This window comes from Bufo bufo, chromosome 2 (genome assembly GCF_905171765.1).
Source record: "Bufo bufo chromosome 2, aBufBuf1.1, whole genome shotgun sequence".
Taxonomy (NCBI): Eukaryota; Metazoa; Chordata; class Amphibia; order Anura; family Bufonidae; genus Bufo; species Bufo bufo.
In genome coordinates, this window is record NC_053390.1 from 609094948 (window position 1) to 609117440 (window position 22493).

The window sequence follows — 22493 nt, forward strand, 5'->3', positions numbered from 1 at the left end:
GAGGTCTGTATATTGTATCTAATCTATACACATATACTGTATCTATATGTCGCACAGAGGCTAGGCACTAGTACACATGTTGCAGTGTGGTTGTAGCCTTAGGAGGTCTGTATATTGTATCTAATCTATACACATATAGTCTGTATCTATATGTCGCACAGAGGCTAGGCACTAGTACACATGTTGCAGTGTGGTTGTAGCCTTAGGAGGTCTGTATATTGTATCTAATCTATACACATATAGTCTGTATCTATATGTCGCACAGAGGCTAGGCACTAGTACACATGACGCCCGCAGCCCTTCCTTCCTCCCCGCAGCTGAGCGACGTCTCACACTGTGTTAAGGGGCTTTGTTGTGATATGTCAGGCAGCACGTGATTGGCTTTGACGCCCCATTGCTGGTGTGTGATTGGTTGACCCGTACAAGTGGCCGCCCTAGGTCGCTACCTACCAATGACGTCAGCACACCGGGAGTGTTCCCATACACTGACCAAAATGGCTGCCTATCTGGGCCGGGTGCGGCGGTGAGCCGGTGTTTGTTACAGGGGATGAGGTGGAGGAGGAGTCACCGAGCCGGTGAGAGAAATGTGGGGGCGGGGTGCCAGAGGGGCTGCTTATATTTCACCTGAGCGGCTACCCCTGCCGTGGGGGCATGTCTGTGTCCACGGTGTTATGGTGGCAGTATGTACAGTATCAGTGTATGACAGTCCTGGAACCTGCTGGTGGTGACTGGGCTGTGGTCACACCAGCAGTTTCTGAATAATGACTGACTAGCCTGGGGTCAGTTTGCTTTCCGTTCGGGGCACTGGTTTATTTTGCCTGGAGTCTGGGACTGTGGCCCTGAATGGAGCCTCTGACACAGATGTGAACATAGGTCCTGTGCAGGGGGTGGTAGGTTGTCAGCGGTGTACCGTGTGATGCCACAGATATGTATGAGGAGCCTTGCTGCTCTAAAGTAAGTGAACCCCGGGAAATGACCTGGATTTCTGCTTTGATTGCTAATAGAACGTGGTCAGATGACCTAAGTCCTAGTTGTAGACACCCCGCACGCACACTGGGGTGGACATCCTAGACCAGGCCTTTCAGAGCGGGCGGAGTAAGTCCCAGCCACTTACCGTCTGCAGAGCACAGTGCGGCTACGTTCACACAACGGCGAAAACCATTGGCCTAATCACATGGGCCATAAAAACGACATGTCCTGTTTTGGCCATTTTCATGGGCCCCATGCAATTGAGGGGGCCCATTTTAGAAAGCGCCCATGAAAAAAACAGTAGTTTTTAATGGCCTTCTTTTTTTTTTTAACAGTCGTGATGCCAAATCCGAGTAAAGGGAACCTCTCACCAGTGCTTTGCCTGTGATGGCAGCATAGTATAGTGACCGACCTGCTGATTTCAGGCTTGTCTTTAATACTGTTATAGTACTGACAGGCTGAAACTCGCAACGAGCCAGCGCTGTCAGGGAGAGGAGTCCAATGAGGCTCTGTGCCCCCCTGACCATTTCCTGTTCTGCACGGTCCGGAGGGGTGGGACCACAGGACTCATCCGACTCATGTCCAGCATGTAAGTACTGGACACTAGTGACCGCCCGGCAGGGTTAAGGGAACCTTTCACCTCTATCGTGATGCTATGATGTGACCTGTAGAGGCATGCAAGGCACCCCAGAAATGAAGTGGAACACATCTGCTGGGGAGGAACGGTCCGGCGTTCCTCCTCAACATTGTCCAAACCAGGAAGTGTTTAGTGGAGGTGGTTGCTGCTAAAGACAGATCTCCATGTAATTAAATGTAAGGCTTTTTTCTGACTGTGCTCAATTTAGGTGGATTGTGCTCATCTAGAATTGGGATTTAGATAAGTCTGACCACGCTTTATTGGTTAGGTCGGGTTCACATCGCCGTTATTTTTCTGATCCATCAAATGGAGGATCTGCAAAACATGGATACTATACGTGTGTTCAGCATTTTGCGGAACGGACCGCCCTGCCCTCTATAGAACTGTCCTATCCTTGTCTGTAAAATAGGACATGTTCTTTTTTGTTGCGGTCTGACATACGAATGCGGACAGTACACTGTGTGCTGTCCGCATCTTTTGTGGCCCCATTGAAGTGAATGAATCTACATCCGACTAGCAAACAATGCAGATCTGATGCGGCAAAAAATACGTTCATGTGCATGAGCCCTACGGGTGAGATCTGTGGCAAACCTGTATCAAATCCTGATGTGGTTTTTGGGTGTGGAAATGCACAGAAATCTGCATGAAATGTGCACTCGTGAGCAGATACCCTAAGGCTTCTTGCAGACAAGCGTTCCTCCCGCAGAGAGTCCGCAGGGCAGCTCCCGGCCTGACCTCCCAGCACTGCCGGGGGTCACATAGCATTATATTGATTTATGATGCTATGTAACCCTTACAGTTCTGGAATGTATTGGATAACACTGACATAATGCTGCCAGTGTTATCCAATACATTCCAGAACTGTAAGGGTTACAGAGCATCATAAATTAATATAATTCTATGTGAATCCCGTCAGTACTGGGAGGTCAGGCCAGGTGCTGCAATGCAGACTCGCTGCGGGAGGAACGCTTGTCTGCAAGGTGCCTAAGGCCTCTTTCACACAAACAATACGGATTGGCTCAGGATGTGTTCAGGGAAACTCGCACCATTTTGCAAGCAAGTTCAGTCAGTTTTGTCTGCAATTGGGCTCAGTTTTTTCAGCGCGAGTGCAATGCGTTTTGATGCGTTTTTCACGCGTGTGATAAAAACTGCAGGTTTACAAATAACATCTCTTAGCAATGCGTTATTCACTGAAGCCCCATTCATTTCTATGGAGCTAGGGCTGCGTGAATAACGCAGAATATAGAACATGCTGCGATTTTCATGCAACGCAGAAGTGTACACAGACCTATTGAAATGAATGGGTCAGGATTCAGTGCGGGTGCTATGCGTTCACGTCGCGCATTGCACCCGCGTGGAAAACTCGTTCATGTGAAAGGGGCCTAAGGGTTACACAGCATCATAAGTCAATATAATGCTATGTGACCCCGGCAGTGCTGGGAGGTCAGGATGGGTGCTGCACTGCGAGTCCACAGCGAGCCACTCGCTTGTCTGCAAGAGGCCTAACGGAGTCCGAATCAACTACAGTCATCCAGGGCAATCTTGCTGTTTGCTGCGGAGCCTCACCAAGCCCCTGTTCACACAGTGTATAGTAAACGCAGCTCCGCAATCAAAAAGTTCATTCAGTATATTAGTGAGCATCAATATGTTACTCATGGCCACGAGGTACTTTTAAAGTGCCATCATTTCTTTATTCAGTCTTCTGACTTCTATTCATACTTCATAGTATAACATGTAGAGAGCGCTGACTTTCCTGCTTCATCCGTGGGGTATTTTGGAGGACACGCCCCCCCTAATAATGCACTTGATTAAAGGCTCTGTCCTACGGTTTGGATCTCCTGAAGTTCAGCAGGCTGTTGTCCTGCACTGAAATGACGCTGTGAGTACCGGACTAAAACTGTTGCCTTCATAGATCACTATATTGCAGTGAGTTCAGCTCGCATGAGCCGCAGTTGGTTCGGGAATTGTGGCTGTCGCACAGGCTGCATTTAACGGACTGCACATTCCATGTGAACGGTCCTTTCCATAATAAGGACATTTAAGCAAGTGCCCACAACCTGCCTCCCTAAGGGCTCATGCACATGAATTTATTTTCTTTCCGTGCCCGTCCAGTTTTTAAAAAAAATGCGGAATCCTTCATTTCAATGGGTCCGGGAAAAAAAATGGAAGTTACTCCGTGTGCATTGCGTCTCGGCATGTCCGTATTTCCTTTCCGCAAAAAAATATAACCTGTCCTATTATTGTTCGCATTACAGACAAGGATAGAACTGCTCTGTTAGGGGCCAGCCGTTCTGTTCCGCAAAATACTGAATACACGCGGACGTTAACAAAATTGTGTAAATTTGGCGCAGACTTAAGCGAAATTGACTTCAAATATTACCTTCATGCTAAATTCCCCGCGTTTGTGTATGGAAAGCTTTAGACCAGAGGTCCCCAACCTTTTATGCCTTGTAAGCCACATTAAAAAAATGGAGAGATAAGAAATGAATCTGCACATGTTTAAGCATATTTTAATGTAAAATGTGACACAGTGATATTTTACCATCCAATCTGCCACTGCTGAGACATTGGGGTGTGGCTGCCATATTGTAACAGTTGCATAAGACCCTACCTGAGGGCTCCTATGGCAGCACACACGGGTGAGTCCTGAGCCACTGCATGGAAACTACTGCTTTACACTTCAGAGTTTTCTGGAGAACAGAGATTGGATACGTTTGTGCAATTGCTGTTTTGCAGAGGAATTTGGATCTTTCGACTTTATGACACTCTCAACACTTTTTCAAAATGTGCTTGTGGCTATGTCCTCTCAAGTCTTCAAAATGTTACTATAACTTGCTCCAAACATAAATTAAAACACAAATCTATGCCGGCTCATAGCTGGTGTAGATTTGCCACCTAGAAATTGCACTCCGTTTATTAAGAGGCCTGCATCTTAAGGCCTCATGCACACGACCGTGCCATTTTTTGCGATCCGCAAACCGCGGCTTATTGTAGAGATGCCTTTTTCTTGTCCACAAAACGGACAAGAATAGGACATGCTGTATTTTTTTTTTCGGGGCCTCAGAGCGGAGCAACGGATGCAGACAGCACACGGAGTGCTGTCCGCATCTTTTGCGGCCCCATTGAAGTGAATGGGTCTGCAACCGAGCCGCAAAAACAGTGGCTCGGATGCGGACCCGAAAAACGGTCATGTGCATGAGGCCTAAAGGGGTTGTGTAGTGGAGTAATATTGATGATATCCTCAGGATAGAGCTACATATCACTGAAAAGATGTACATTTATAATATAAAAATCACTGACATACAGATATTAAATATATGTATTGATATCACATATAAATAGGACTATTCATTTCTAGGGTTGCACTAGGTATCAAAGTCTGGATACTTTTTCGATACTTTGATAACCGGTTCAATACAATACTGGAATTGATGATTTTATTTTATACTAAGCTGATGTATTGAGCAGCTTATTATCAGTCCCTATCAGAGAACATGGCGCTCAAAGCATCGCACACACCATGTTCTCATAAGCAGCCGAACAGTGGAGAAGGAGGGAGAGCGGCCAGCCACTGCTACCAATGAAAACACTTAGTAGAATAAGAGGGCAGGGGAGAGGGAAACAAACCAGAGTCCTCCCGATGCTGGATCCTGAAAAGTTAAACGACCTTTGATGATGTCATCACCATATGATCAGTAGCATCTACTTGTTACTGACATCATCAAAGGTCCTTTAACTTTTCAGGAAGATCTTCCTGTAGGGGGGTTTCCTGCAGTTTTATAGGTATGTGCTTTATGCCTGTATTTATGTGAGGCGCATGGTCTTATTACTTTAGTACCTCCGTGTGCCTCACATTAATAGCAAGTGACCCCATCATTGTTTGATGGTTAACCATTCGATCAAGAGGCGACAACACTCCGGATCTAGCTGTGTTGATGAGTATGGATAAGTACTTATCTGCCAGGTTCCACGCCACTGCTGTAGTCCTCCTGGCCTGGCTCTATTTACCTGGCTGAAGCTGTGAGGTCATGTCAACAACACGTGATTACCGCTGTCAGTCACTGGCCTCAGCGGTGCACACAGAGAGGCCAGTGATTGGCTGCAGTGGTCATGCGTTGTCAACATTACATCACAGCTTCAGCCAGGTGAATAGAGCCCGGCTGGGAGGACTGGAGCAGTGGTGTGGGATCTGGCAGATAAGTACTCATCATTGCAGCTTGATCCAGAGGGTTGTCTCCTCTGGATAAAACAGTTGAGCAAACAAGTGCAGATCGACATTTTTTTTTATATATTTTTTTTTTGCGGCGCCTTGAAATAGAGCAATGTGAGAATATGACCCTCAGAACAAAAAAGGTTGTGCACCCCTGGTCTAAACTATGCCCAGCATTGGAAATATATAGCAAGACAATTAGGGAACTGCTCCTAGGCATTGGGTGGTATATGAATGATCCATAAGCAAGAATATATTCATTCGAAAGTCACTGTCCAGAGAGAAGAGCCCAAACCAGGGTGGATAAAAATCTATGAATTTTTAAAAAAAAAATCGAAAAAATCAGATTTTTTTTATTTAAATCCGTTTTTTTTTTTATATAAAATGCTTTTTGAGGAAAATATATTACCATCCAAAGGTTATTCCATCATGAAATAAAGATTAGTTTTTTAATTATGTAGAATAAGGCTGTACGTAGACTCCCATATTGTTGAATGGATTAGGCAGTGGCTGAGGGACAGACAACAGAGGGTTGTAGTCAATGGAGTATATTCAGACCATGGTCTTGTTACCAGTGGGGTACCTCAGGGATCTGTTCTGGGACCCATATTGTTTAACCACCTCAGCCCCCAGTGCTTAAACACCCTGAAAGACCAGGCCACTTTTTACACTTCTGACCTACACTACTTTCACCATTTATTGCTCGGTCATGCAACTTACCACCCAAATGAATTTTACCTCCTTTTCTTCTCACTAATAGAGCTTTCATTTGGTGGTATTTCATTGCTGCTGACATTTTTACTTTTTTTGTTATTAATCGAAATTTAACGATTTTTTTGCAAAAAAATGACATTTTTCACTTTCAGTTGTAAAATTTTGCAAAAAAAATGACATCCATATATAAATTTTGCTCTAAATTTATTGTTCTACATGTCTTTGATAAAAAAAAAATGTTTGGGTAAAAAAAAAATGGTTTGGGTAAAAGTTATAGCGTTTACAAACTATGGTACAAAAATGTGAATTTCCGCTTTTTGAAGCAGCTCTGACTTTCTGAGCACCTGTCATGTTTCCTGAGGTTCTACAATGCCCAGACAGTACAAACACCCCACAAATGACCCCATTTCGGAAAGTACACACCCTAAGGTATTCGCTGATGGGCATAGTGAGTTCATAGAACTTTTTATTTTTTGTCACAAGTTAGCGGAAAATGATGATTTTTTTTTTTTTTTTTTTTTTTCTTACAAAGTCTCATATTCCACTAACTTGTGACAAAAAATAAAAACTTCCATGAACTCACTATGCCCATCACGAAATACCTTGGGGTCTCTTCTTTCCAAAATGGGGTCACTTGTGGGGTAGTTATACTGCCCTGGCATTCTAGGGGCCCAAATGTGTGGTAAGGAGTTTGAAATCAAATTCTGTAAAAAATGACGAGTGAAATCCGAAAGGTGCTCTTTGGAATATGGGCCCCTTTGCCCACCTAGGCTGCAAAAAAGTGTCACACATCTGGTATCTCCGTATTCAGTAGAAGTTGGGGAATGTGTTTTGGGGTGTCATTTTACATATACCCATGCTGGGTGAGATAAATATCTTGGTCAAATGCCAACTTTGTATAAAAAAATGGGAAAAGTTGTCTTTTGCCAAGATATTTCTCTCACCCAGCATGGGTATATGTAAAAAGACACCCCAAAACACATTCCCCAACTTCTCCTGAATACGGAGATACCAGATGTGTGACACTTTTTTGCAGCCTAGGTGGGCAAAGGGGCCCATATTCCAAAGAGCACCTTTCGGATTTCACTCGTCATTTTTTACAGAATTTGATTTCAAACTCCTTACCACACATTTGGGCCCCTAGAATGCCAGGGCAGTATAACTACCCCACAAGTGACCCCATTTTGGAAAGAAGAGACCCCAAGGTATTCGCTGATGGGCATAGTGAGTTCATGGAAGTTTTTATTTTTTGTCACAAGTTAGTGGAATATGAGACTTTGTATGAAAAAAAAAAAAATATAAAAAAAATCATCATTTTCCACTAACTTGTGACAAAAAATAAAAAATTCTAGGAACTCGCCATGCCCCTCACGGAATACCTTGGGGTGTCTTCTTTCCAAAATGGGGTCACTTGTGGGGTAGTTATACTGCCCTGGCATTTTCCAGGGGCCCTAATGTGTGGTAAGTAGGTAAATGACCAGTGAAATCCAAAAGGTGCTCTTTGGAATATGGGCCCCTTTGCCCACCTAGGCTGCAAAAAAGTGCCACACATGTGGTATCTCCGTACTCAGGAGAAGTTGGGGAATGTGTTTTGGGGTGTCTTTTTACATATACCCATGCTGGGTGAGAGAAATATCTTGGCAAAAGACAACTTTTCCCATTTTTTTATACAAAGTTGGCATTTGACCAAGATATTTATCTCACCCAGCATGGGTATATGTAAAATGACACCCCAAAACACATTCCCCACCTTCTCCTGAGTACGGAGATACCAGATGTGTGACACTTTTTTGCAGCCTAGGTGGGCAAAGGGGCCCATATTCCAAAGAGCACCTTTCGGATTTCACTCGTCATTTTTTACAGAATTTGATTTCAAACTCCTTACCACACATTTGGGCCCCTAAAATACCAGGGCATTATACCTACCCCACAAGTGACCCCATTTTGGAAAGAATAGACCCCAAGGTATTCGCTGATGGGCATAGTGAGTTCATGGAAGTTTTTATTTTTTGTCACAAGTTAGTGGAATATGAGACTTTGTATGAAAAAAAAAAAAAAAAAAAAAATCATCATTTTCCACTAACTTGTGACAAAAAATAAAAAATTCTAGGAACTCGCCATGCCCCTCACGGAATGCCTTGGGGTGTCTTCTTTCCAAAATGGGGTCACTTGTGGGGTAGTTATACTGCCCTGGCATTTTCCAGGGGCCCTAATGTGTGGTAAGTAGGTAAATGACCAGTGAAATCCGAAAGGTGCTCTTTGGAATATGGGCCCCTTTGCCCACCTAGGCTGCAAAAAAGTGTCACACATCTGGTATCTCCGTACTCGGGAGAAGTTGGCGAATGTGTTTTGGGGTGTCTTTTTACATATACCCATGCTGGGTGAGAGAAATATCTTGGCAAAAGACAACTTTTCCCATTTTTTTATACAAAGTTGGCATTTGACCAAGATATTTATCTCACCCAGCATGGGTATATGTAAAATGACACCCCAAAACACATTCCCCAACTTCTCCTGAGTACGGCGATACCAGATGTGTGACACTTTTTTGCAGCCTAGATGCGCAAAGGGGCCCAAATTCCTTTTAGGAGGGCATTTTTAGACATTTGGATACCAGACTTCTTCTCACGCTTTGGGGCCCCTAGAATGCCAGGGCAGTATAAATACCCCACATGTGACCCCATTTTGGAAAGAAGACACCCCAAGGTATTCAATGAGGGGCATGGCGAGTTCATAGAAATTTTTTTTTTTTGGCACAAGTTAGCGGAAATTGATATTTTTTATTTTTTTCTCACAAAGTCTCCCGTTCCGCTAACTTGGGACAAAAATTTCAATCTTTCATGGACTCAATATGCCCCTCACGGAATACTTGGGGGTGTCTTCTTTCCGAAATGGGGTCACATGTGGGGTATTTATACTGCCCTGGCATTCTAGGGGCCCTAAAGCGTGAGAAGAAGTCTGGAATATAAATGTCTAAAAATTTTTACGCATTTGGATTCCGTGAGGGGTATGGTGAGTTCATGTGAGATTTAATTTTTTGTCACAAGTTAGTGGAATATGAGACTTTGTAAGAAAAAAAAATAATAATTCCGCTAACTTGGGCCAAAAAAATGTCTGAATGGAGCCTTACAGGGGGGTTGATCAATGACAGGGGGGGTGATCAATGACAGGGGGGGTGATCAATGACAGGGGGGGTGATCAATGACAGGGGGGTGATCAGGGAGTCTATATGGGGTGATAACCACAGTCATTGATCATGCCCCTGTAAGGCTTCATTCAGACGTCCGGATGCGTTTTGCGGATCCGATCCATCTATCAGTGGATCCGTAAAAATCATGCGGACGTCTGAATGGAGCTTTACAGGGGGGTGATCAATGACAGGGGGGTAATCAATGACAGGGGGGTGATCAGGGAGTCTATATGGGGTGATCACCACAGTCATTGATCATGCCCCTGTAAGGCTTCATTCAGACGTCCGGATGCGTTTTGCGGATCCGATCCATCTATCAGTGGATCCGTAAAAATCATGCGGACGTCTGAATGGAGCTTTACAGGGGGGTAATCAATGACAGGGGGGTGATCAGGGAGTCTATATGGGGTGATAACCACAGTCATTGATCATGCCCCTGTAAGGCTTCATTCAGACATCCGGATGCGTTTTGCGGATCCGATCCATCTATCAGTGGATCCGTAAAAATCATGCGGACGTCTGAATGGAGCTTTACAGGGGGGTAATCAATGACAGGGGGGTGATCAGGGAGTCTATATGGGGTGATAACCACAGTCATTGATCATGCCCCTGTAAGGCTTCATTCAGACGTCCGGATGCGTTTTGCGGATCCGATCCATCTATCAGTGGATCCGTAAAAATCATGCGGACGTCTGAATGGAGCTTTACAGGGGGGTAATCAATGACAGGGGGGTGATCAATGACAGGGGGGTGATCAGGGAGTCTATATGGGGTGATAACCACAGTCATTGATCATGCCCCTGTAAGGCTTCATTCAGACATCCGGATGCGTTTTGCGGATCCGATCCATCTATCAGTGGATCCGTAAAAATCATGCGGACATCTGAATGGAGCTTTACAGGGGGGTGATCAGGGAGTCTATATGGGGTGATCACCACAGTCATTGATCATGCCCCTGGAAGGCTTCATTCAGACGTCCGGATGCGTTTTGCGGATCCGATCCATCTATCAGTGGATCCGTAAAAATCATGCGGACGTCTGAATGGAGCTTTACAGGGGGGTGATCAATGACAGGGGGGTGATCAATGACAGGGGGGTGATCAGGGAGTCTATATGGGGTGATAACCACAGTCATTGATCATGCCCCTGTAAGGCTTCATTCAGACGTCCGGATGTGTTTTGCGGATCCGATCCATCTATCAGTGGATCCGTAAAAATCATGCGGACATCTGAATGGAGCTTTACAGGGGGTTGATCAATGACAGGGGGGTAATCAATGACAGGGGGGTGATCAGGGAGTCTATATGGGGTGATCAGGGGTGATCAGGGGCTAATAAGGGGTTAATAAGTGACGGGGGGGGGGGTGTAGTGTAGTGTAGTGGTGCTTGGTGGGACTTTACTGAGCTACCTGTGTCCTCTGGTGGTCGATCCAAACAAATGGGACCACCAGAGGACCAGGTAGCAGGTATATTAGACGCTGTTATCAAAACAGCGTCTAATATACCTGTTAGGGGTTAAAAAAAACACATCTCCAGCCTGCCAGCGAACGATCGCCGCTGGCAGGCTGGAGATCAACTCTCTTACCTTCCGTTCCTGTGAGCGCGCGCGCCTGTGTGCGCGCGTTCACAGGAAATCTCGCGTCTCGCGAGAGGACGCGCCGGCGCGTCCAGGAGGAATGAATCAACCACCTCCAGGACGCGTCTGTGCGTACAGCGGTCCGGAGGTGGTTAATATATATTGCAGAAGGCCTCGACGGTAAGGTGTGTCTGTTTTCTGATGACACAAAAATTTGTAACAGAGTTGATGTTCCTGGAGGGATACACCAAATGGAAAAGGATTTAGGAAAACTAGAGGAATAGTCAAAAATCTGGCAACTAAAATTTAATGTTGATAAGTGCAAGATAATGCACCTGGGGCGTAAAAACCCAAGAGCAGAATATAAAATCAGTGATACAGTCCTAACCTCAGTATCAGAGGAAAGGGCTTTAGGGGTCATTATTTCAGAAGACTTAAAGGCAGGCAGACAATGTCATAGAGCAGCAGGAAATGCTAACAGAATGCTTGGGTGTATACGGAGAGGCATTACCAGTAGAAAGAGGGAGGTGCTCATGCCGCTCTACAGAGCACTAGTGAGACCTCATTTGGAGTATTGTGCTCAGTACTGGAGACCATCTCTCCAGAAGGATATTGATACTTTGGAGAGAGTTCAGAGAAGAGCTACTAAACTGGTACATGGATTGCAGGATAAAACTTACCAGGAAAGATTAAAGGACCTTAACATGTATAGATTAGAAGAAAGACGAGACAGAGGGGATATGATAGAAACTTTTAAATACATAAAGGGAATCAGCAAGGTAAAAGAGGAGAGAATATTTAAAAGAAGAAAAACTGCTACAAGAGGACATAGTTTTAAATTAGAGGGGCAAAGGTTTAAAAGTAATATCAGGAAGTATTACTTTACTGAGAGAGTAGTGGATGCATGGAATAGCCTTCCTGCAGAAGTGGTAGCTGCAAATACAGTGGAGGAGTTTAAGCATGCATGGGATAGGCATAAGGCCATCCTTCATATAAGATAGGGCCAGGGGCTATCCATAGTACTCAGTATATTGGGCAGACTAGATGGGCTGAATGGTTCTTATCTGCCGACACATTCTATGTTTCTATATATGTAATTTTTGGGGTAAATAAATTCCATTAATCCATTCACAATGTCACGCTCTTCCAGAGGTTTTTGTAAGATTATTGGGCAGTTTCTCTGCCTACAAGATATTATCACAGATGCTTGGTTTACTTTTGCAGTTCTCAAAACTGAATTTGACTCAGCAGAGATCACATGCCTCTTCTTCACAGCAAAAATGTTATAACATGAACAGAGTTGAGAAAAATACCTTAATCCTAACTTCTACAAACCTATGAATACAGAATCAGCCTAATCAAACTAATATGAAAAGTTGTTTAAATCTTCATCTACTTGCATATTATAAGTTATACCAGCAAGAATTAGTCTTTATGTAGAAAACTATGATTTAAATCGAGCCTTACTGACTAGTGATTTAAATCGTGATTTAAATCATTTTGATTTAAATCAAATCCACCCTGGCCCAAACAGCTGTATTTTCCAGCGCCTGTGTATATGCTGCAGTGTGGGGACGGTTTATAGGAACACTAGATATAGAAGACGCACACCACACCAGCAGTTCCTGACTTGATATCTTCCTTTTTTTTTTATCCTGTTTTTTGTCATATTGACTTGAGATTGGTAAGAAATGATTTTCTATTTGCCTCTGGAGAGCATCATACACACAGCCATACTTTCCATCCTTGTGCCATCTGCATTTTTTACAGATAGTATACTGACCCATTCATTTCTGTGGGCCAGAATCCGATCAGTAGTCAACAAGAAATTTGGTACACAAGTAGTCAGACAGATAATGGTATCTTCACCTGGCAAACTAGAGACTAGGAGCCTAAGCTCAGGGAGGCGGCCTTATATACCAAGAGCTATGCAGCCAATGGCTGGGGACACATTTGGCTGGGCATGCTGGCCCTTTAAGAGGCCAAAGCCGAGCGTGCAGGAGCCCTATAGCACAGGCCAGGAGGCCTATAATACACACACAGGGTGCAGCCTGCAGAACTTAACAAGCATGCTGGCGGCCAGGCGCATCGCTGGCATGAACGCAGGACAGAGCGGGGTAGTGGAGGTAAGCAGTGTGGCGTCCGTGCTCGCAGAGAGGAGCAAGGCTGCAGCGGGCACAGAGCGCATGCGTGACATCTGGCAGAGTAACAGCCTGTCGGAGTTAACTGTATGCGGCCTAGCCAGATACTACCGTTCACTGCCAGACCCAATTGACGATAATGGGATCCGGCGGTAATTTGGCTGGACAAAACCTAGTATGTGCTATTTTGCGTTTTTTGCTGTAAAAACACAGCTCCAAATGTTAGCTGAAAATCTATTGGAAATATGGACACAACCTGTTCCCCCCCCCCTGTTTTTGTTAATTAGGTGGTATTTATGGGTCTTTAGTGTTTTCTTAAAAAACATGTTCTGCGTATTTTTCTGGTAGGGGAAAAATACCAGAAAAGCATGGTTCCCTTAAAAAAAAACTAATTCATGCGTGTAGGCACCTGTTATATTAGTTCAGCCGCTTTCGTCTAGTATTCTGAATGAGTGAAAATGTACAATAATCACTGCAGTGATAAAGGACTTGCCACAAACTGTTATGTTTGGGCCCAAGCTCAATATTTTCTCTGATTAATAGCTTGCAACCCATTTATTTTATAAAAGCATTATGTAAAACCTAGCCAGTCATGTTTACAAACATGCACATATCTCCGCTACGTATGAAATATGTTAGTGATGTATGAATTGGGTGAATAAAGCCGGGTTTTATTTGGTTTAGCAGCTAATCTAGCTCCTGCTCATGGATACCCAGCACAAACCAGTTCAGACTGACCCGTGCCATCTTTTTGCTGGTCGAAGTGTACTTCCGTAACCTTTTCTGATACAAGCACAATGAACTTTAATAGCCTTTCCCTGGTACATGGCAGACACTCTTTCTGGCCTGGATTTTCTTCTTTGCATCCACTCTTGATCTAAATGACTGCTGAAATCAATGTGGTGCACGAGGTGTGACGGTGTATGGTAAAAGGTGTGCGGAAGACATTATTTCAGTACCTTTTCCATGAATTAAAGTACGCTTTTCACAGCTTAGTCTGCGAGCATGTGATTCAGGCTCCCAGAATAACTTGTTTGTGTAGTAAGCAGAATCAGAAGTTTGCAGAACATGAAGCTCCTCATTTGACAGTATTGTAGTCCGGTGCAGGAGAATATCTTATTGACAGACGGCCAATGAGTAATTGTTGGCCACAACCGAATGCACCTGGTCGTCTCCTGTGGTGTCCGATAAAGAGGTCAAGTAGAAGTTACCGCCTTTGGTATCATCTGCTTACAGTCATTAGCTTCTGCCATTTCTAATTCATGACCTGGCTCAATGAGCCATTGATTTTTTATCTTATGTTACATAGGCTCAGGATAATCCCTCATTTAGGTGTTGCAAACATTTAGGAATTTGGCTTCTGGATTCTGAGTCTGAGAGATTTTAAAGGGACTCTGTCACCCCAATTTCGGACCATTGTCTACAGTAATAGATAAGTAGTAGTCGAGATATGGCCCCTCGTTTCCCCACTGTCTGTGCTTAGGACTGCTTTGAAATACATTCTCATGAGTCCCCTCCATTATGTTGTATTTCAGTGCAGCTTTGAGAGCTGACAGCGGGAGAACCAGGGGCAGTAGGAAAATAAAAAAATATATATTACTGTAGACAATAGTCCAAAATTGGGGTGACAGATTCTAAATGATTGGTAAGACGTTCCCTCCTGTTTCTTTATTAATAGTGACAGGCATATTACTTTCATAGCCGTGGGAGGAGAGTTTTGACACTTTCCACACCTTTTCATTAATGTATTTGCTGTTTTACCCAATATTGTATAATGTTTTCACAGGGGCAAGTATGTGGTTGCAAATAACACAGCTTCTTATGTGTGGACAGGAAGCCAGTTTCTCTATGTATTCCTATGGGAGCCTCACTCCTACTGGAGAAGTAACTGACTTCCTGTCCCGTGTCAGTTGGAGATCAGAGAGTTGGTCACATGACCCAGCTGGGGGTTAGAAGGGAGGTTATAACTGGCAAATAAAGTCACTGGTAAGAAGATTACCTTTACTATAGTTTGCATCATTTTCCTTTCTAGCAGGTCAGAGAATAAAAACTTTTGTGGTAGTGCTTCTTTAAAGGGTTTCTACCATCAGAATTTCTGTTATGTAGCTGACTGACATTAGCGATGTGCTAATGTCAGCAGTACATAACAGTGTTCTTTTTACATTTGTCCCTGCGGCCCTTCTCCTAAAAAACACCCTTTTACAATATGCTAATGAGCCTCTAGGTGCTCTGTGGGCGTTGATTTAGCACCTAGAGGCTCCGTCTACTAACCATTCGTCCGGGCTAGACGGAGGACCTGGGCGGGATACATGGTTAGTGTACTGAGCCTCTAGGTGCTGAATCAACGCCCACATAGCACCTAGAGGCTCATTAGCATATTGTAAAAGTGTGTTTTTTAGGAGAAGGGCCGCAGGGACAAATGTAAAAAGAACACTGTTATGTACTGCTGATATGAGCACATCGCTAATGTCAGTCAGCTACATAACAGAAAATCTGATGGTAGAAACCCTTTAATTATAAAATCAAGAAGTATTTTGATACTAATGGCTTATCCTCAAGACAGACCATCAATATCAGATCGGCTAGGTTCTGTCACCCCGCTCCTGGACGATATTCATAGTTGTAGCTCGATTGCTGGAAGTCAACGCTGGAACTACACAGCTCCATGCATCGTGTATTGCAGAGCTTCAGCCTCCTCAAACAGGTGATCAGTGGGGAACCCGAAGAGTAGGCCATGAGTATAACGAAGTCGGAAAACCCCTTTAATTAGTTATATATTTTCTATGTTGGACTAGTTTATTCTTCCCACAAATCTCCATTGTGGGTATTTGATCTTTTTGCAGGTTTTTCTCTCAGACATGAGTTAGCAGCAGGTGTTGCTGTACATGAATTAGATTTTTGGGTGGTAACATAGAAATTGTTAATAACATTGTACTGACTTCTGGCTTCATTCTAGTAATTAGCTCATGGAGGACGTCTTGTCCATTACTGTATGACGTTTTGTTATTTTACTTATTTCTAGAGCACTGCTTTCATTTTACTATGTTTGCTGTGTTTTTCCTCTTAAATTTCGTCCTTCTCCTTTTCATGCCTTTTTTTTTTTCTTTTTATATTGAGGACACTTTTGGACACTTCTATCAAAGGTTTATTTTTTAAAACTCTGTATTCATTTTATCTCAGCAGTATTGTCATTAAAAATGAAAAGGCACCTGTCAGCAAATTTGTACCTATGACACTGGCTGACCTGTTGCATGTGCTCTTGGCAGCTGAAGGCATCTGTGTTGGTCTCATGTTCATATGTGCCCACATTGCTGAGAAAAATCATGTTAATATATACAAATTAGCTGCTAGGAGCAACGGGGGGGTGGCCGTTACTCCTAGAGCTATGTTTGCAACTGCCATGTGAGTAGTTCAGACTCTCTGCTGTGCCAAAAGTCCCGACAGTAAAGACTCTGGATAGGCACTAGTATTGATGGAATGGCTTCAAAAATAATTCCAGAAAAGCATCCACTCGTTTTATATAAAATAATATACTGTACATGGGATATTATCTTATTGAGTCCCTGTAAAATTTTGTTAAAACTATACTGTAAAAGATACAGTATGTTACTCATAGCAGTCAGATCACTTCTTCCTCTTTTTTTTTTTTTTTGGGATAAATGAAAGCTAAAATCAAACACTTGCTCATGTGATATTAGTTCTGCAAGCCATTCGCCGAGGTAAAGGGACAGCGAAGCACTTCCATTCTGGCTTCAGCCGTAATAAGTCCTTCTTATAGTATTTATTTTTTCGCATTTTAGTTTACAACGCATCAGCATCCCAGCCGGGATGATAAAAGAACAAGGAAACACATTAGACATCATTAAAGACAACAAGCCCAGGTATCGCAGGAAAAGTCAGATGAGAAGGAGAAATAAAACAAGACAGAATCGCATGCGTAGGCCCTTTTAGGGCAGTATCCCACCAGATACACACACCTGAGCACTCCGTGACCCCACTCAAGCCGGTACTCAAACAGTATGTTGTGCATGTATACAAACTCCCCAGATCTTCTCAAAACGATTTTGGGTTCCTCTATCAGCATATGTTAACTTATACATGTGAAGATCAGCATTTGTGAGTTGTACCCACTGTTCAAGAGTAGTGGTCTTAGGCGGTTTCCAGTTTAGGAGAATAATCTTCCTCCCATAAAATATTAGGAGACAGAGCAGTCTTCTGCCATATTTAGTAGGGACTAAGTCCACCACGAGATCCATCAAGCATACTATAGGAGAGCAGATCCCAGGGAGCCCCATCCTCGTGTTAATGAAAGTACAGATCTGACCCCAGTACCGCTGCATAGTAGGACAAGCCCATATCATGTGGTACAAGGACCCCCTCGACTCACCGCATCTCGAACATGAGGGATCCGGTAGTGGAACAGCTGCACTGGGGTCAGATACACCCTGTGTACCCACTTGATCTGAATGAGCTGGTCTCGAGCACTAATTACCGTAGATCTCCATACAGAGCTCAGCTCCTCTAGATAAGACGCCTCTAGGTCAGGAATATCCTTGCACCAGCGCTCAAATGAACGCTTGAGTGGTGAATCTTGCATTCTCAATATCTCCTTTTATAGAAGGAAGACACGGGTTTATATGGATAGATTCAAGGGGGCCACATTTCAACCGTAGAGGTGGAGTATTAAACTGCGTCCCACAGTCGTGTCTCAACTGGAGGTATCGATAGAAACTCGTACGGGGTAGGTTGTATTCTCGTTGGAGACTTTCAAAGGTACGGAAAGATCCGTCTTGGTATAGTTGGGTAAGGTATCTCACCCCTTTCTGAGGCCAGGATTCATAATTGGGCAAATGGAGGAGTTCTTTAAGGCTACTTTCACACTGGCGTTTTGGTTTCTGTTTGTGAGAAACATTCAGGGATCTCACAAGCGGTCCAAAACGGATCAGTTTTGCCCTTTATGCATTCTGAATGGATAAGGATCCGCTCAGAATGCATCAGTTTGGCTCTGTTCCGCCTCTGTTCCGCTTTGGAGGCGGACACCATAACGCTGCTTGCAGCGTTTTGGTGTCCGTCTGACTAAACTGAGCCAAACAGATCCGTCCTGGCACACAATGTAAGTCAATGGGGATGGATCCGTTTTCACTCACCCAATATGCACAATAGAAAACTGATCCGTCCTCCATTGACTTTCAGTGCTGTTCAAGACGGATCAGTTTTGGCTATGTTAAAGATAATACAAACGGATCCGTTCTGAACGGATGCCTGCAGTTATATTATCTGAACGGATTTGTTTGTGCAGATCCATGACGGATCCGCATCAAACGTGAGTGTGAAAGCAGCCTAAGTTGCTTGTTCCGCCACAGGGGGTTATATGGGTACCAGGTCTGGCTATCTGCACCCACTGCATGCACCTCTACAAATATCATCCATGCCACCACCACATGTGCCATGCCTTCTGTGTAGTGTTTCACCTTGTGTGCCCCACCCCGATATACCAGGTTTGCCAGTTCCTCGTGTGAGCCCACTAACGCCGCCTCTGCTGGGTTATTTGCATCTGCCCTGATCCACCATCATGCATATACCAGTTGTGAGACAATGTAATAAATAAACATATCTGGCAATCTCAGTCCCCCATGTGAGTATAAAGCCTTCAGGGATTTCCTAGCCAATCTAGGAGGCTGGTGTCTCCACAAGAAAGGTGACAGCACTATATCCAAGGCCTCAAAGTGAGTTTTGGGAATTTTATGGGAGGAGATAGATGGCTACAGGCTAAGGCCCCATTCACACGGAACGGAATTGCGGACCCACACTTCCGGGTCCGCATTTCCGTTCCTGAAAAAAATAGAACATGTCCTATTCTTATGCACAATTGCGGACAAGAATAGGCATTTTCTATTAGTGCCGGCGATGTGTGGTCCGCAAAATGCAGAACGCACATTGCCGTGTCCGTGTTTTGCGGATCCGTTGATGTGTGAATGGACCCTAAGTCCGTCAGCTCTAATTCTGCCCATACACACAAATGTCAGGAGATCTTGCCGTCACTCCAGTCTGTGCGAAGCCCTCAAAGTGGAGGAAGATTTGGGAGAATATATTTTGCTAGGGCATGCATGGAAGTGAACAGGGCTGAGCCATGCCCTGGCCAGTGATAATAGTCGTGCCTTCATTGGCCTGCGGGAAACAGTAAGACTGCTGTGGCGCTACTGTGAGCTCCGCTGCCTTCTCAAACAGCTGATAGTCTGGGGTCCCCCCGCTGATCAGATGCTGGTGATCGATCCAGAGGATAGATTATCACTAATCAAAAGGTACTGATGCTCCTTATATACATTAGGGTAAGTCAATAAGAACTGCAAAGAAAAATTGGGGGTCAGTCAGCACATCCAGTGCGCAGGTACGCGTTGCCATGGCTGAAAGCACAAAGGCAAAAAAAATATACAATGCAACAGCATTCTGCAAACAAAATAAAGTACAATATTGCCAAAATAATAAAGTATTCTGGTGCAAATGCTACGCTAATAAATTTGAGATGCTTGGCAAATCATTTTGTACAAAATTATTTGGGCCCGTCTGCCAAACGTCAGGGCGATCTCAGTAAGACGGGAACCTAACACTAAATACCACATTACCTGGTGCCATGCTGGTCTCTCAAGCAAGCCGAGGTCACGTTATATTGTGCCTCTTATGTTGCCAAAATAGCCTCCATTGTATTCGGGGGATGCAGGCTCCTCATGCGCCGAACCAGCACTATATAATACCTCTTTGGTGCCGGCCTCCATTTTGTACAAGGGATGCAGGTTCCACTAGCATGCTGAGCCCACTCTGTATTCCAACTTACCTGGTGCCAAATGGCCTCCAATACATACAGGAAGAGTAGGCTACAGCTTTATAGCTAGACTAATTAAAATCAGCCTATAGGGTAGACAGGTTAGTCAGGAGTGCACGTCCAACAGAGTCCGCCACACCTCCAATACAAACTGCAAAGAAATTGGGGGTCAGTCAGTACATCCAGTGCGCGTTGCCATGGCTGAGTCAATAAGAGGCTAGTTTTCTTTGCTGGGCACCAACCCCCCACTAATGTTTTATGATGTGACATTTGTTTTAATTGTTATTGCAATTAACGATATCGGTTCATACTTACACGTCTTGTGTCAGAGGCAGATGTGAACTTGTTTTTGCTGCTTCTTGGTTTCCTGTTTCTAATAAAAGTTGTTATAGAAATATTAATATTAGAAATCCGCTCTCAAATGTCTTTGTGTAAGGACAGGCAAATCTCTCAACCGCAGTCGGCCAAAGGTGTTTTCATGATAGTTCTGCTGAGCAACTCCCTTCCCCCTGCCCAGTCTGTTTCTTTTATTTACTCCCAAAAGGTGTAAAAGGGGCTGTCCCATAACAAGGATGCAGGAAGTGATGACATACAGGAAGACAAGACACCATCATTTAGTATAACCTAGCCAGCTAACAAACACATGTATACAATAATCTACCATTACCACTGGAGTGAACTTTATCCAGCCTTGCTCAGTGATCAATGCCAGATAAAATTACTATGATCCTCATGCATGTTCATTTACAGGAAACAACGTCATTATCTCCAGCGGCTGATCAGGCGCACTAGAGACAACAAACGCATGTTCCTTTCATATATTGTTCTCTTAACAAAAGCATCCATGCCAAGTCAATAAATCCGCGTCTTGCGCGGGGGCCCTAGCTGGCGTCCATACATCAGCCAACAAAACACTGCTCTGCTGAACACATCAGTCTCCCCCGGCCCACAGCCCAGTGCTTAGCACAGGGACCATTCGCCGACGGAGACCTCTGCGCCCAGCAGCTGTGACAGGACATACACAGGAAGATATCCACTCCAATGGTTTACCCTGACACTGAGAGACATGATGACAATACACAATATATTAGAAACACATCCTAATAAAATTTCCACAACAATGCTATTTTACATCCACATGACAACACATTAGCTTCTCATAAAGTCCACATTGACCTGAAAAGTAAAATAAAAGTAATTTGTTTTAGGCAGTTTCACAGAAAGTATCTCTGTCTCGTTGCTTAAAGGGGTTTTCTGAGATAACAATATTAATGGCGATAATCCAAAGCATAGGCCATAGCCGAAAGCCTATTATGATGTTCTGTGCACCTCGAAACCGTGCTATATTATGGATCCTATGAGCAGGGCATGTCAAGCATAGGCATGTAGAACAATGTTAGATATTTGGCTTGTGTATACTTGTGTCATTTGCCTTAGGTGAGATAAGCGGATGTTTTCTTGTACTTCCTACATGCATTTACTACTATATTATGTAGATTAATATTACTGAAATGAGGCTCTAAATGACTGGGGTGGAATGTATAGTTTTGTATATGTCAGTGGAGACAAGGCACCATCTACAGTCTGGATTTCCTGACTAGGTTTCTTCTCATAAGGTAGAAGATCCGTGTTGATTGTGTTCCAGATCTGTTGGAGGAATGTTTATGTAAAATACTTTAAAAAAACCCTTCTAACTGTTTGTAGCAGGGTGTATAAATGGGCTGGGAAACAGGAAATTAATTGTTAGAAGTGATAACAAAGCACGAACCACTTGCGTGCTGATTCCTTCTCCAACTTTTACATACTTTTGTATTCAGACTCCTAAAATGCTGGCCATTGCCCTGTTATCCAGCACTATTTCTATTAGCAGCCGTCCCATACTAAGGATCTGGTGATGTGCTGCTGATATTACAGCATAACGGTATATTTGGTAGATGCGTACCGTACTGTAGGTAAAGGCATGGGTTATTTATTGATGGCTAACTATATTATCTTGTTACAGGCAGTGAGTCAAAAGACTGCTCACAATGGACACAGGTAACGACAGCTTTGTGCCATCTATTACTGAACTTGAAGGATATCTCACCGAGCACAATTCCAATGTGGTATGGCTGCTTGTTGGTAAGTTCCAGTCTATACTTCCATTCTTTAATCTGTATTACACATTGGACAGCTGTTAACTTTAGTGATCTGTACGGAACTCGTAAGATTGTGTATAGGTATGAAAGTTCAGTGCT

General features: G+C 43.9%; 1 protein-coding gene across 9 annotated transcripts in view; it reads left to right on the plus strand.

Annotated features, from left to right (window-relative positions):
- The first annotated feature begins 464 nt into the window (after positions 1–464).
- KIAA1109 (KIAA1109 ortholog) overlaps positions 465–22493 on the plus strand; it is a 307652-nt gene continuing 285623 nt past the window's right edge. For 8 of the 9 annotated variants that reach the window (XM_040418406.1, XM_040418409.1, XM_040418408.1 and 5 more), the window contains exons 1-2: positions 465–575; positions 22259–22377. In XM_040418406.1, the coding sequence (XP_040274340.1) occupies positions 22284–22377 (94 nt within the window). In that variant the 5' untranslated portion in view covers positions 465–575; positions 22259–22283. Of the gene's footprint in view, positions 576–22046; positions 22178–22258; positions 22378–22493 lie in introns of those variants that run through there. The other variant, XM_040418407.1, reaches the window with a different exon arrangement.